The sequence below is a fragment of the Moschus berezovskii genome, chromosome 6, assembly GCF_049115385.1.
Source record: "Moschus berezovskii isolate FMDL1 chromosome 6, NW_MosBer_1.0, whole genome shotgun sequence".
Taxonomy (NCBI): Eukaryota; Metazoa; Chordata; class Mammalia; order Artiodactyla; family Moschidae; genus Moschus; species Moschus berezovskii.
Genome location: NC_142465.1, coordinates 39106660 through 39123600, shown reverse-complemented (window position 1 = coordinate 39123600; position 16941 = coordinate 39106660). Strand labels below are relative to the sequence as shown.

Sequence of the window (16941 nt, the reverse complement as noted above, 5' to 3'; positions counted from 1 at the left end):
AAGGGACTCTCAAGAGTCTTCTCCAACACCACAGTTCAAAAGCATCGATTCTTCGGCGGTCAGCCTTCTTCACAGTCCAACTCTCACATCCATACATGACCACGGGAAAAACCATTGCCTTGACTAGACGGACCTTGGTTGGCAAAGTAATGTCTCTGCTTTTTAATATATTATCAAGGTTGGTCATAACTTTCCTTCCAAGGAGCAAGCGTCTTTTAATTTCATGGCTGCAATCAGCATCTGCTGTGATTTTGGAGCCCAAAAAAACAAAGTCTGACACTGTTTCCACTGTTTTTCCATCTATTTCCCATGAAGTGATGGGACCAGATGCCATGATCTTTGTTTTCTGAATGTTGAGCTTCAAGCCAACCTTTTCACTCTCCTCTTTCACTTTCATCAAGAGGCTTTTGAGTTCCTCTTCACTTTCTGCCATAAGGGTAGTGTCATCTGCATATCTGAGGTTATTGATATTTCTCCCGGCAATCTTGATTCCAGCTTGTGCTTCTTCCAGCCCAGCGTTCCTCATGATGTACTCTGCATATAAGTTAAATAAGCAAGGTGACAATATACAACCTTGACATACACCTTTTCCTATTTGGAACCAGTCTGTTGTTCCATGTCCAGTTCTAACAGTTGCTTCCTGACCTGCATACAGGTTTCTCAAGAGGCAGGTCAGGTGGTCTGGGATTCCCATCTCTTTCAGAATGTTCCACAGTTTATTGTGATCGACACAGTCAAAGGCTTTGGCATAGTCAATAAAGCAGAAATAGATGTTTTTCTGAAACTCTCTTGCTTTCTCCATGATCCAGCGGATGTTGGCAATTTGATCTCTGGTGCCTCTGCCTTTTCTAAAACCTGCTTGAACATCTGGGAGTTCACGGTTTACATACTGCTGAAGCCTGGCTTGGAGAATTTTGAGCATGACTTTACTAGCGTGTGAGATGAGTGCAATTGTGCGGTAGTTTGAGCATTCTTTGGCATTGCCTTTCTTTGGGATTGGAATGAAGACTGACCTCTTCCAGTCCTGTGGCCACTGCTGAGTTTTCCAAATCTGCTGGCATATTGAGTGCAGCACTTTCACAGCATCATCTTTCAAGACTTGAAATAGCTCAACTGGAATTCCATCACCTCCACTAGCTTTGTTCGTAGTGATGCTTTCTAAGGCCCACTTGACTTCACATTCCAAGATGTCTGGCTCTAGGTCAGTGATCACGTTATCATGACTATCTTGGTCGTGAAGAATAAATATTGTAAAAATGAGTATACTACCCAAAGTAATTAATACATTCAATGCAATCTCTATCAAGCTACCAACAATATTTTTCACAGAACTAGAACAAATAATCTCACAATTTGTATGGAAATACAAAAACCCTCGAATAGCCAAAGCAATCTTGAGGAAGAAGAATGGAACTGGGGGAATTAACCTGCCGGACTTCAGGCTCTACTACAAAACTACAGTCATCAAGACAGTATGGTACTGGCATAAAGACAGAAATATAGATCAGAGGAACAAAATAGAAAGCCCAGAGATAAATCCATGCACCTATGGACACCTTATCTTTGACAAAGGAAGCAAGAATATAAAATGGAGAAAAAGTCTCTTTAACAAGTGGTGCTGGGAAAACTGGTCCACTTGTAAAAGAGTGAAACTAGAACATTTCCTAACACCATACACAAAAGTAAACTCAAAATGGATTAGAGAGTTAAATGTAAGACCAGAAACTATAAGACTCCTAGAGGAGAATGTAGGCAAAACTCTCTCCGAAATAAATCACAGCAGGATCCTCCAAGACCCACCTCCCGGAATATTGGAAATAAAAGCAAAAATAAACAAATGGAACCTAATTAAAATCAAAAGCTTCTGCACAGCAAAGGAAACTATAAGCAAGGTGAAAAGACAGCCTTCAGAATGAGAGAAAATAATAGCAAATGAAGCAACTGATAAAGGATTAATCTCCAAAATATACAAGCAGCTCCTGCAGCTCAATTCCAGAAAAATAAATGACCCAATCAAAAAATGGGCCAAAGAACTAAACAGACATTTCTCCAAAGAAGACATAAAGATGGCTAACAAACACATGAAAAAATGCTCAACATCCCTCATAATCAGAGAAATGCAAATCAAAACCACAATGAGATACCATTTCCCACCAGTCAGAATGGCTCCTATCCAAAAGTCTACATGCAATAAATGCTGGAGAGGGTGTGGAAAGAAGGGAACCCTCTTACACTGTTGGTGGGAATGCAAACTAGTACAGCCACTATGGAGAACAGTGTGGAGATTCCTCAAAAAATTGGAAATAGAACTGCCATATGATCCAGCAATCGCACTCCTGGGCATACACACTGAGGATACCAGAATTGAAAAAGACACATGTACTCCAGTGTTCATTGCAGCACTGTTTATAATAGCCAGGACATGGAAGCAACCTAGATGTACATCTGCAGACGAATGGATAAGAAAGCCTTGGTACATATACACAATGGAGTATTACTCAGCCATTAAAAAGAATGCATTTGAACCAGTTCTAATGAGGTGGCTGAAACTAGAGCCTATTATACAGAGTGAAGTAAGCCATAAAGAAAAACACCAATACAATATACTAACGCATATATATGGAATTTAGAAAGGTGCAAATGATAACCCTGTATACGAGACAACAAAAGAGACACAGATGTATAGAACAGTCTTTGTGACTCTGTGGGAAAGGGTGAGGTTGGGATGGTTTGGGAGAATGGCATTGAAACATGTATATTACCATATGTGAAACGAATCACCAGTTCAGGGTTGATGCATATTACAGGATGCTCGGGGCTCCTATGTGGGGATGACCCAGAGGGAGGATAAGGGGAGGAGGGAGGTGGGAGGGGGGTTCAGGAAGGGGAACTCATGTACACCCGGGGCAGATTCATGTCAATGTATGGCAAAACCAACCAATATAATATTGTAAAATAATTAGCCTCCAATAAAAAAAAAATTAAAAAAAACAATTAGAACCAGCTAGAAACATAATTTCCTTTGCAGTTTTAAGCTTACTAGAAGGAAAGAGAATGTAAAAAAAGGAAAAAAAGATAATGGCTTAAGATAGAGTAGTGAGCACCTCTGAAGTTCAGGAGTGCTCTGAGAACAAGTTCTGTTATTAGGCCTCCAACTGAAGATTCAAAGAGACCAAGCCTTGGGTCAGAGTGAGGCAGAAGAGCTGAACTTAAGACCCTTAGATTCCAGCCAGGGACCCCACAAAAGGGGTCTCAGAGCAGATGGAAGTGCACATCTTCTCTGAAGAAAAGTATCTTCAATTTAGACCTCAATTTTTTCCCCCACATTGGGATAAGCAAATATGAACTAATTATCAAGGATTAACAATGACAAAGGGGAAATTTAAAACAATAAAATGAATGAGATTTAGCCAATAAAACCTGAGAAAACTGATTTGTACTCTCAGTAACTCTAAGAGTTTGAATTATCAGATAAGGAATATATATTAACTGTATATGAAAATGTTTAAATAAATGACCAAGCCAAAATGAACAATAAGAAACTATAAAAAATTACAAGGCAATTTTGGAAAGTAATTAAATAGAACCTTTAGAAATATAGCTGTTGAAATGAAAATATTCACATACAGATAAAACAGAAGTTTAGACAAATTTGAAGAGAGAGTGAAATGAAAGACAGATCTGAAAGAAATTATCTCTAGCACATCACAGAAAGATATGGAAAATACAAAAAAAGAAATGATATGGAAGACAGAAGGGAAATAACCTTCAAAAAAAGGTTAATGAAGAAGAAGTACTATCTGAAGAAGCCCACATTTATTTTGCATGCACTGTAAGAAAAATGCATCGCACCAATGAGAAGATCTTATTTAACGAGAGAAAAAAAGATAGATGACTGACAAAGAAAATTAAGGTTAGAATGAGAGTAGACTTTTTAACAACAGCATAGAAGCCAGGAGAGAGGGGTCTAATATCTTCAAAATGCTAAAGAAGGTAACATAAACTCCAGTGACAGCAAAACTTTGAGTAACTGGAAAATTTGACCACAGTGAAAACACCAGGCCAGGCTTTCTAGGAGAATGATATCAAACTTTCTACAATACTTTATTTAAATCTTATACAAACTCCTCCAGAGATCAGGTGGAAAGTTAGAGGAAATACTCTCCATCTCCTTTTAGATCCTAAAATCAGACAAGAATAGAATGAGATAGGGAAAGTATAAGTTAGTCTTACTAAATACATAAGATGCAAAGATCTTTTTAAAATGTACAGACTGAATCTAGCAACATATTTTCAAAAGATAACATCATACTACATTGGCTTTGTCCCAGAAATGCAAGGGTGGTTTAATAGAAAATACTCATATCTATAAATATTACCTGCCTCAGAAATAAATGGGGAAAAAAAAACTATGCTAAATCTCTTTCTGACCTCAGTTTTTGCCTTTTTACTGCTATGTGATTTCCGTCATTCACACTCACTAATATCTCTCTTATCTCAAAATATTCTCCATTTTTCACACCATCTAACTTAAAGAAACATTTGACACGACTGATCACTCCTCCTCGAAACTCTTCCTCACTTGGCTCCCAGGAACACACATATTTTGCCTTTACTCCTACCTCACTAGGCAGTCCCGTTTTTAGCTTCTTTGCCAGCCCTTCCTTTTTTTCTTAACGATCCTGGAACTCATTCCTTGGTTGTCTTTTCTCTCTACTCACAGCCTTGGTGATTTCATGCAGTCTGGAGACTTTAAGTGCTATTTGTATGCCTGTGACTCATATTGTAATGGATATCCCCAGAGAACCTCTCTACTGAGCTGAACCCATCCATCCAACTGCATATTTGGCCTTTCTACATGTATATCTAACAGATACCTCAAATCTACTGCCCTGGATTCCCATATTTTCTTTTTTTAATTTTAATTGGAGGCTAATTACTTTACAATATTGTATTGGTTTTGCCATACATTGACATGAATCCGCCCCGGGTGTACATGTGTTCCCCATCTTGAACCCCCTTCCCACCTCCCTCCCCATCCCATCCCTCTGGGTCATCCCAGTGCACCAGCCCCGAGCATCCTGTATCATGCATCAAACCTGGACTGGCGATTCGTTTCACATATGATACTATACATGTTTCAATGCCATTCTCCCAAATCATCCCACCCTCGCCCTCTCCCAGAGTCCAAAAGACTGTTCTATACATCTGTGTCTCTTTTGCTGTCTCGTATACAGGGTTATCGTTACCATCTTTCTAAATTCCATATATATGTGTTAGTATACTGTATTGGTGTTTTTCTTTCAGGCTTACTTCACTCTGTATAATAGGCTCCAGTTTCATCCACCTCATTAGAACTGATTCAAATGTATTCTTTTTAATTACTGAGTAATACTCCATTGTGTATATGTACCAAAGCTTTCTTATGCATTCATCTGCAGATGGACATCTAGGTTGCTTCCATGTCCTGGCTATTATAAACAGTGCTGCGATGAACATTGGGGTACACGTTTCTCTTTCAATTCTGGTTTCCTCCGTGTGTATGACCAGGAGTGCGATTGCTGGATCATATGGCAGTTCTATTTCCAGTTTTTTAAGGAATCTCCACACTGTTCTCCATAGTGGCTGTACTAGTTTGCATTCCCACCAACAGTGTAAGAGGGTTCCCTTTTCTCCACACCCTCTCCAGCATTTATTGCTTGTAGACTTTTGGATAGCAGCCATTCTGACTGGTGTGAAATGGTATCTCATTGTGGTTTTGATTTGCATTTCTCTGATTATGAGTGGTGTTGAGCATCTTTTCATGTGTTTGTTAGCCATCTGTATGTCTTCTTTGGAGAAATGTCTGTTTAGTTCTTTGGCCCATTTTTTGATTGGGTCATTTTTTTTTTTTTCTGGAATTGAGCTGCAGGAGTTGCTTGTATATTTTTGAGATTATTTGTCAGTTGCTTCATTTGCTATTATTTTCTCCCATTCTGAAGGCTGTCTTTTCACCTTGTTTATAGTTTCCTTTGCTGTGCAGAAGCTTTTAATTTTAATTAGGTCCCATTTGTTTATTTTTGCTTTTATTTCCAATATTCTGGGAGGTGAGTTATCGAGCACCACCCATATTTTCTTAAATCCACTCAGTATTCTCCCCGTCAGTTCAGTTCAGTCGCTCAGTCGTGTCCGACTCTTTGTGACCCCATGAATCACAGCACGCCAGGCCTCCCTGTCCATCACCAACTCCCAGAGTTCACTCAAACTCATGTCCATCAAGTCAGTGATGCCATCTGGTCATCTCATTCTCTGTCCCTACCCTGCCCTAAATCTGTTCTGTCCACAGTTTCCGCCCCCCACCCCAATTATGGCAGTTCATATGAACAGTTGCTCAGGCCAGAATTCTTGAAGCCCCCCTTGTTTTCTCTCTGTCACTTATTCCACATCCAATCCTGTTAGCTTTTGCTTAGAAAATGTCACAAATCTGACCACTTCTTACCAGCTTTGCAGCTGCCCCCAAGTTGGAGCCACCATCATTTCTTGCTCAAATTAGGGCATCAGTCTACTAATTGGACTCCCTATTGTCTTCACAGCTCACTCCAAGTGAAAGCCAAAGTCCTTATGATAGCATTCAAAGCCCAGCACAATCTAGCCACACTCTATTACTTCCCTGATGTTACACACTCAGCCTTCCTGGAATACACCCAGTAGGCTTCCCCCATGTGGGCTCTTGCTAGGTGTTCCCTCTGCCTAAAATGTCTTTTCTCCTGATATTTAACTTCCTTTTCCTTAAAGTCTTTGCTCAGTGAGGCATGTCTAAACTGATCTACATAAAATCTGTATAAATTTTATCTCCCACCATAACAATCTTAATAACTGTTACTGTGCTTTACTTAGCTTATATCTCTTGTTTTCCCCATAGTTCTTACACATTTTAAGGCTATGTGTAATTTATTTGTTCTTAATTATGTTTATTTTGTATTATCTCTATCCTCTTGCTAGGTTAGGATTTTTCAATAGTGCATAAATAGAAAGGTTTTCAAGCTCATTAGTCATCAGGGAAATGTGAGGAAAGCTCAAAGTGAAATAAAGTCCATTTCATAGTCATCATGTTCATTAAAAAAAAAAACAAGTGATAATAAGTGCAGACGACATTGAAGAGTAACTGAAGTCATCACACACTGCTGGTGGCCGTGCCAGCTGTTTTGGAAATACTTGGCACCATCTTGTAAAATCGAACATTTGTGTAACGTTCGGTCTCAACAGTTCCACCCCAGGTGCTGCTCTTGAGAAACTCTCACAGATATTCTCCAGAATCCAAGTGTATGAATGTTCCCAACATCATTGTTTCTAATCCAAAACCTGGGAACTAACCCAATACCTTTTGATAGGGGAACAAATGAAGTATGTTCGCACAGTGGAATATTATAAACAAGTGAAAATGAACTACAGTTATACACAGTAACATTGATGAATCTTAAAAATTAACTTTGAATGGAAGAAAGCAATTTTCAAAAGACTGTACCATACTGTATCATACTGTCTTTATAAGGCTTAAAGTGAGTAAAACTAAACAAGATATTCTTTGGGGGATATATACATACTTTGTTAAACTATTCAAAAATAAATGAAAATGATCTACATATACTCAGATAGATAGGTTAGTGTTTACCTTTGGGGATGAGGCCTGGGAATAAGACAGGAAAAGAACACACATGAAAATGTCATAACATCATTGGTGCCATGGTGAATGTTCTAGATGTTAGGGAGATATATTCTTCTCTACATAGCAAATAGTATGGTTGAAATTCATGAAGTAACATGGCAGAATCATGCCATGGAGGTAGAGCTTAAACACCTACCACCCTGTCCTGATACACTGCTGTAATGACCGGCAAAAATAAATGGAAGAAACTCTGTGTTCCCCTCCATCTCTTTGTGACTGACTTTTTTTTTTCTCTCCTTCAGCATATCATCTATTCTGTGAAGTTTTTCATTTCATATGCAATTCCAGATGTATCGAAAAGGACAAAGAGCAAGATCAAGAGAGAAAAATACCTAACCCAGAAGCTTCTTCATGAGAATCACCTCAAAGACATGACCAAAAATATAGGAGTCATAGCTGAGAAGATGATAGGAGCAGTAGTAGATAACAATTTACGGCCAAAATCCGATTAAGAGCTTTATGTTCTGAGAAGCACTTTAAAGAATTTAGCTCTGTCAAAATTTATTATGAATCACTAATGAGAATGTTTAAGTTAAATCACTTTGGCAAATATGAGTCTTAACTATCAGCATTTTCATGCAGATTATTTTTCAGTTTCAGCTAGTGATGCAGGAACTGGAAAATGTAAAATTGAGTTCAAGAAGGGCATAAAACTAATCACCAGAAAAACCAAAAATGTTACTTTTTTGGATAAATTGGAATTTTAATCACACACAGGAATTCTCTTCATGTGCTTAAAGAAACAACATCTACCAAAGCAGGGTGGATTTTTTTCATTTGATTATTTTCATTCCTTTCTGTTCTCAAGCACATGATCTTTTTTTTATTTTTAGGCACTGTTTTGTTTCTTCACTTTTGCTAGACCTATTCCAGGGTTATCCTTCCATTACAGTATCATCATTAAAGGCTAGACATGCTAGCTGTTGTGTGATTAAAAATATCTAACACAGAATTCAGTTTGAATGCTATATTAAGTTTCAGATAGACCCAAGACTTTACAATATTTAGGTATGTTATCACGTTCCTATAGAAAAGGAAACCTCAGGTAATAAGAGGAAATACTTTCAGTCTTCATCTTGGCCTATCTTTCCATCTCGGAGAAATACTCTTAATGGATTGAAATGAAGATAGCATTTCTGAACATATTTCTGCTATTGATCAGGATAATTAATTTACATCTTCTAAAGATATGTTGTATCTTGAAAAAAATGAAATCAAGTGATTAAAATTACATATTTATCAACATAATGCTTTGGAAAAGACAAGCCTATCAAGTTCCCACCAGTTGCCATTTATCTATTAGATCTAGGAAGTACAGTATTGCAAGGACCCTTGTGAGTGGCTCACAGCCGTTGTAACAGCACAGTGCTGCGCACGTCAAGAGGACAGCAGGTCTCCTCAGTGTGACCTCACCGTGTTCCTAAGGGGGGTTCTGCACATCCTAGCGATCGGCCTACCAAAGCATCTGCCATAGTGAAGGTAGCTCAGCACATCCTCCTTTCTCTTACTTTCTGCCCAGTAACTTGTTTGTAATTGCATGTTTGCACCCGGGGAGTGTTTTTAGGGAGGGAGATGGAAAAACAGGAGGATACCCAGATTATTCCCAAACAAGAAGAGAGACTGGATTTGATTTTAATTTTCAGCCTCCTATCAAGCCAATCAGGCAATTAAGGGTCAAAAAAAAAAAATTGGTTTGGTCACAAACCCTGCTGTCAGCTGGAGGTAACTTCCTGCTGAACTCCTGTCCCACCGTGCACATCTTGCCCTCAGTTTATTCAGTTCAGCATTCTTTACTGCACTTTACTGCCCTTTGGATGCCTAGCCCTCTGATAGGCTCTAGAAAAGACACCTGTACTGGTGACAGGGTAGGGCTGGGTGCAGAGTTTCTGGCACCTGGCTCTCTCTCTATGAGCCACTCGCCACATATTAAGATGCTGCTCAATGCCCAGGTGCCACAGGAGCCAAGGCACTTAGAATCCCAGCAGCAAGGAAAAGGAAACACTTTTCAGTGAGCAAATTGACAGGCTTGCTATAATATAGCAGTTTCACTCCAGGTCATAGTTCTAAATGCCTGCTATGAATGTTAACAAACCGAGGGGGCGGGGGGGAGTATTAATGTAGGATTCAGCGAAACAGTATTCTGGACTTTTGAATTGTCCCAGTGGATCAGGATCATTTCACTAACTTTCTTGATAATGTTAAGGGTATGTGTGACATACATATGGGGCTCATGACAGGCCCCATGAGGTCTGGTCACAGAGGGATCGAGAAATGCATTTCCTCCCAGTGGGGAAGCATTCTCGTCCCTTCCCCCACTCACCTGGGACACTGCTCCTGAAATGGTGCCTCTTCCCCTCATATTACCTCTTTTCTTCTCTGAAGTGTAGGACTGTCTCCTAGTGTTGGATTTGGCAGTTACTCACTGTTCGTGGAACTATAAAAAAGGAAATGTTCTTGCCTTATCTCCTTGTATATAAAATAGAACTTGAAAAGAATTGTGCATTTCTGTTTTCATAAATCGTCTTCATAGTTCAAAATGTGCTTCTGTGGACAGGAGGGAAAAAACCTCTACGTTTTTAAAGGCAGCAAATGTGATGTATGACACTGCCAATACTCCCCAGAGGGCCAGGTTGTAGTGGAGACCTAGGGTCACCTGTGACACCGACATTGTTCATGTCAGTGATGAACATGTGATGAACGTGTGCATGATGAATGTGTGGGGCTGTGGCTGCAGGCCTTTGTGGGCTGGATCTGTAAATGCCAGCAGAGGCAGCCCCCTGGCAAAATGGATGGGTGTGGCAATGGACCCATGAAGGGAAAATCTGGCCCTAGACCTGCCCCCTGTTAACCACTAGAGAAATTTTACTTTATGTCCTTTTGTGAGGCCTGTGAATTTTAACAGATCAAAGCATTAGACCAAAATACTCAGGAGATTTTTCTCTGAATATCCCTGATATTTTCTTATGTCAATAGGATGGGAAAGCTTTCGTTTTGGTTTGAAAACTAAACAAAACCATCTTGCAAACTGTTTATTACTGAAAGTCTTCCCTTATAATTGCACATGCATCTTGAATTTCAGAAAACATTAATTCACAATAGGGGAGCAGGACATGCTCTTTGTTGAAACACTTCTTGTACCATTTTATTGTGTCCATATTATATTTTAAGATGTTTGAAAAGTTAAAACTTACAAACAGCTTAAGTAAAACTGAAATATTCATGATGCTTTTCATACACCGTGGCATAAGATGTAAAGTTTGTAATATTTTGCAAATTTCTGTGCATTTTAATATTCTTTTTATAATTATGAGCATTTTAATAAATTCATTTTTAAAAATACTGTGGTCTGCTCTGTATGCAACTGTCATAATACTTTTAAGAAAGCAGATGTGTATCTGTTTACCAGTTATGTGTCACTCAGATAACATGTGCACTTTTATGTGGATTATATCTAAAATTATGTTTTTCATAACCTATACTTACTTAAAACATGATTTTTCTGGGGAAAATGAAGGGATAGGATTTCAGTCAGGGCTGCTGCAGAAGTTGTTGGGACTGAGGCCCGCACAGGGCACCACCTGGAGACCAGGTGTGCCAGTGTTGCGCTGCATCAGCTGTAGGAAGAGGTGCTTCCTGCTAATGGTCTAAAGATGCTTCTGCATGCCAAACCTGGAGAAGGCAATGGCAACCCACTCCAGTACTCTCGCCTGGGAAATCCCACGGACAGAGGAGCCTGGTAGGCTGCAGCCCATGGGATCGCGAAGAGTCGGACACGACTGAGTGATTTCACTTTCATGCATTGGAGAAGGAAATGGCAATGCACTCCAGCGTTCTTGCCTGGAGAAACCCAGGGAAGGGGGAGCCTGGTGGGCTGCCGTCTATGGGGTCACGCAGAGTCGGACTCGACTGAAGTGACTTAGCAACAGCAGCAGCATTCTAAACCTGGGGCATGTCACCTGACATGAGGCAGTGTCACCCAGACAGGACACATCCCTAATAAGGCTCAGAAATGTTCTGTTTGGATCTGCTGTGACCTTTGAGTACAGAAGGGAAAATTATGGAAAAGAATTTAAAGGAATTTTTCATTACAAAATCAACTTTTTTTTCAATCCTATAATACAATATAAAATCCACATTTTAACTCATTCCATCCTTTGATTTTTTTTTTTTTTTTTTTTTGACCAGCTTAAATCTCATTCAGTTCAGTTCAGTTCAGTCGCTCAGTCGTGTCTGATTCTGCGACCCCATGAATTACAGCATGCCAGGCTTCCCTGTCCATTACCAACTCCCGGAGTTCATTCAAACTCATGTCCATCGAGTCAGTGATGCCATCCAGCCATCTCATTCTCTGTCGTCCCCTTCTCCTCCCGCCCCCAATCACTCCCAGCATCAGAGTCTTTTCCAGTGAGTCAACTCGTCGCATGAGGTGGCCAAAGTACTGGAGTTTCAGCTTTAGTATCAGTCCTTCCAATGAACACCCAGGACTGATCTCCTTTAGAATGGACTGGTTGGATCTCCTTGCAGTCCAAGGGACTCCCAAGAGTCTTCTCCAGCACCACAGTTCAAAAGCATCAATTCTTCAGCGATCAGCTTTCTTCACAGTCCAAGTCTCTTCCAATAAAACTAAGTCAAAAAGTGTCCATAACTGGACAAACAGGGTAAAGTGTTTTCTCTGATTCTTAAATGATACTCTTGGGACAGATACTGATGATGTTCTTCTTTCCTTCAAATACTTTAAGTCCAGTAAAGGAACAACTAGAAGTTCTTTAGCAGCATCTCCTTCTTATTTGGGGAAAATGGTGAAATCTTCAATAACTGGTATCTATCTGACCCCATCAGATACTCTGCCAGATGTTTACTTACACATGATCACTGCCAACATGATTTTATTACAAGGAAATTTTAAGTAACTGTTTAAAAAATTATGACAGTACATGATTAAAAAAGAAATATACATGTTCAAAGTAGACAAATGGGACCTGATTAAACTTAAAAGCTTTTTGCACAGCAAAGGAAACTAAAGGCCAGGTGGAAAGTCAAGCCTCAGAATGGGAGAAAAAAAATAGCAAATGAAACAACTGACAAAGGATTAATTTCCAAAATATACAAGCAGCTCATACAACTTGATACCAGAAAAACAAAAGAACCCAATCAAAATGTGGAAAAAGACCTAAACAGACATTTCTCCAAAGAAGATGTACAGATGGCTAACAACACATGAAAAGATGCTCAACATGCTCATTATTCCGTTCTGTCGCTCAGTCGTGTCCGACTCTATGCGACCCCATGGACTGTAGCCTACCAGGGTTTTCCGTCCACGGGATTCTCCAGGCAAGAATACTGGAGTGGGTTACCGTTCCCTTCTCCAGGGGGTCTTCCCGACCCAGGGATCGAACCTGGGTCTCCCGCATTGGAGGCAGACGCTTTAACCTCTGAGCCACCAGGGAAGCCCATGCTCATTATTAGAGAAATGCAAATGAAAACTACAATGAGATATCACCTCATACCAGTCAGAATTCAGTTCAGTTCAGTCGACTCTGTGACCCCATGGACTGCAGCACGCCAGGCCTCCCTGTCCATCACCAACTCCTGGAGTTGACTCAAACTCATGTCCATTGAGTCAGTGATGGCATCCAACCATCTCATCCTCTATCATCCCCTTCTCCTGCCTTCAGTCTTTCCCAGCATCAGGGTCTCTTGCAATGAGTCAGTTCTTCACATCAGGTGGCCAAAGTATTGGAGTTTCAGCTTCAGCATCAGTCCTTCCAATGAATATTCAGGACTGATTTCCTTTAGGATGAACTGGTTGGATCTCCTTGCTGTCCAACAGACTCTCAAGAGTCTTCTCCAACACCACAATTCAAAATCATCAATTTTTCAGTGCTCAGCTTTCTTTATATTCCAACTCTCACATCCATACACGACTACTGGAGAAACCATAGCGTTGACTAGACGGACTTTTGTTGGCAAAGTAATGTCTCTGCTTTTTAATAAGCTGTCTTGGTTGTTCATAACTTTTCTTCCAAGGAGCAAGCGTCTTTTAATTTACTGGCTGCAGTCACCATCTACAGTGATTATGGAGCCCCCCAGAATAAAGTCAGCCACTGTTTCCCCATCTATTTGCCATGAAGTGATAGGACCAGATGCCATGATCTTAGTTTTCTGAATGTTGAGTTTTAAGCCAACCTTTTCACTCTCCTCTTTCACTTTCATCAAGAGGCTCTTTAGTTCTTCTTCACTTTCTGCCATAAGGGTGGTGTCATCTGCGTATCTGAGGTTATTGATATTTCTCCCGGCAGTCTTGATTTCAGCTTATATCTTCTTCCAGCCTAGCGTTTCTAGTGATGTACTCTGCATATAAGTTAAATAAGCAGGGTGACAATATACAGCCTTGATATACTCCTTTCCTGATATGGAACCAGCCTGTTGTTCCATGTCCATTTCTAACTGTTGCTTCTTGACCTGCATACAGATTTCTCAGGAGGCAGGTCATGTGGTCTGGTATTCCCATCTTTTTCAGAATTTTCCACAGTTTGTTGTGATCTACACAGTCAAAGGCCTTGGCATAGTCAATAAAGCAGATGTAGATGTTTTTCTGGAACTCTCTCTCTTTTTCAATGATCCAATGGATGTTGGCAGTTTGACCTCAGGTTTCTCTGCCTTTTCTAAATCCAATGAACATCTGGAAGTTCACGGTTTACGTACTGTTGAAGCCTGGCTTGGAGAATTTTGAGCATTACTTTGCTAGTGTATGAGATGAGTGCAATTGTGTGGTAGTTTGAGCATTATTTGGCATTGCCTTTCTTTGGGATTGAAATGAAAACAGACATTTTTCAGTCCTGTGGCCACTTCTAAGTTTTCCAAATTTGCTGGCATATTGAGTGCAGCACTTTCACAGCATCATCTTTTAGGATTTGAAATAGCTCAACTGGAATTCCATCACCTGCACTAGCTTTGTTTGTAGTGATGCTTCCTAAGGCCGACTTGACTCTGGTCAGAATGGCCGTCCATCATCAAAAAGTCTACAAACAATAAATGCTGGAGAGGGTGTGGAGATAAGGGAATGCTCTTGTACTGTTGCTGGGAATGTAAATTGATACAGCCACTATGAAAGAAGGTATGGAGATTCCTTAAAAAAAAAAACACTAGGAATAAAACCATTGTATGACCCAGCAATCCCACTCCTAGGCATATACACTGAGGAAACCAAAATTGAAAAAATCACATGGATTCCATTATTCATTGAAGCACTATTTACAATAGCTAGACCATGGAAGCGACCTAGATGTCCATCAACAGATAAGTGGATAAAGAAGTGGTACATATACACAATGGAATATTACTCAGCCATAAAAAGGAATGCATTTGAGTCAGTTCTAATGAAGTGGATGAACCTAGAACCTATTATACAGAGTGAAGTCAGAAAGAGAAAGATAAATATCATATTCTAATGCATATATATGGAATCTAGAAAAATAGTACTGAAGAATTTACTTACAGGGCAGCACTGGAGAAAGAGTAACATGGAAACTTACATTATCATATGTAAAATAGATAGCCAACGGGAATTTTCTGTATGGCCAAGAAACTCACACAGGGGCTCTGTATCAACCTAAAGGGGTGGGACAGGCAGAGGATGGGAGAGAAGTTCAAAAGGGAGGGGATATATGTATACCTATGGCTGATTCAGGTTGAGGTTTGACAGAAAACAACAAAATTCTGTAAAGAAATTATCCTTCAATAAAAAAAAGAAAAACAAAAAAAAAGAGAAAGAAATACCCATGTTAAAAGAAGAAAATCTCAAGTTATACAAGGTGGCTAAACAGGAAACCTAAGTCCTGCTATTACCCTAGCTCAGGCCAGGCCACTCCCCAGAGGTCCCAGGAAGTATGAGTTAAGTCCACCAAGGGCAGTGTTTGCCCAAAAAAGACTTCAGAGATGTTCTTTGGTGTTTTTTTTTTTTTTTCAAAGTCTATTCAGTGCATTAAGGTTTCAGATCATAAAAGCTAGTTCTTTCCTTTAAACTTTGAAGTTGAGCCCAAATCCTATTCTTTTCATAAATTTAGCAAATTTTACCAGTTTTAAAAAGGCTTCTGAATGTCTGGCTCCATTTGCAAACTTAATGAAATGCTTTAAAGTATCTGAAATAACAGTTATAAGTTTAGTTCAGTCTGTTTCCTTTCTAAGTACTACAGTTTTGCAACCATGACCAAGAAATCATAAGTGGAGGAACTACAAACTCTTCTTTCTCCTGCTCATCTCTTTAGAGGATTCCTTTCACAAACCTACATTCTCCCATGTGACCCCTCATTACTGGGAAACTGAAGGTACAAGTGGACAATGGCCAGACCATATATAAAAATATAACACTGGCCCACAACCTACAGCAGCCAGCCTAGGAAACCAACCCTTTATCTACAATAATCAGACTAGGAAGCCAGCCAGACTTGTAGGAAGTCAGACTATTTTCTTTCTAGTGACAGGCTAGGATGCCAAACAATAGCCTGTGAAACAATCAGCCCCAAATATCCAGGACTTGATTAATAACTGACAGCTTCCCTAATTTTTATCCCTACTTCTGTCTTAAGACCAACCAGAGAAAGCCAAATATGCACCTCTCACCAAACACACAGGATGCCCTCTTCTGTTACCCACCTCCAGCTTCCCCATACGAATTGCCTCCGATCAGAGCCACCTGAAGTCTTCCCGTTTTTCCACTATATATACCTGTCCCACTCCTCTGCCTGCCTTTGAGTCTCTGCCAAAACACAAGTGACAGTACTAATTCCTTTGCTACAGCAAGGTCAGAATAAATAGGCTTTGCTTTTTCTCATTTAGTTGGTCTTTTCTTTATTTTTTTAATGGAGGATAATTGCTTCACAGTGTTGTATTGGTTTCTGCCATACATCAACACAAATCAGCCAGAGGTATACATATGTTCTCTCCTTCTTGAGTGGTCTTTATCCTACTAAATTATTTAACCTAAGCTCTAGCTTCCTACCATGAAATGGGCCTAAATAGTTCCAGCAGTCAGTGTCATTTTGAAGTCCCTAGTGTGTCACACTGGATTCAGTGTGCCAGGAAGTATTAAAAAAACCACAAGATGAATACAAGACACCTTCTTGGAGGTGAATGTTTCAATAATCAAGGGAGAAATTATTGTATTAAAACAATCACAGGTATGCTATGGCATTGAATGCAAAATGTGAGTGCATTTTTAATTTAAAATAACAGTC

At 39.8% G+C, this 16941-nt stretch overlaps 1 protein-coding gene across 2 annotated transcripts in view; it reads left to right on the top strand.

Annotated features, from left to right (window-relative positions):
• ANO6 (anoctamin 6) overlaps positions 1-11044 on the top strand; it is a 251097-nt gene extending 240053 nt beyond the window's left edge. For both annotated transcript variants that reach the window (XM_055394407.2, XM_055394406.2), the window contains one exon: positions 7948-11044. In XM_055394407.2, coding sequence (XP_055250382.1) covers positions 7948-8157 — 210 coding nt within the window. In that variant the 3' untranslated portion in view covers positions 8158-11044. The remainder of the gene's footprint in view (positions 1-7947) is intronic.
• The last annotated feature ends 5897 nt before the right edge of the window (positions 11045-16941 follow it).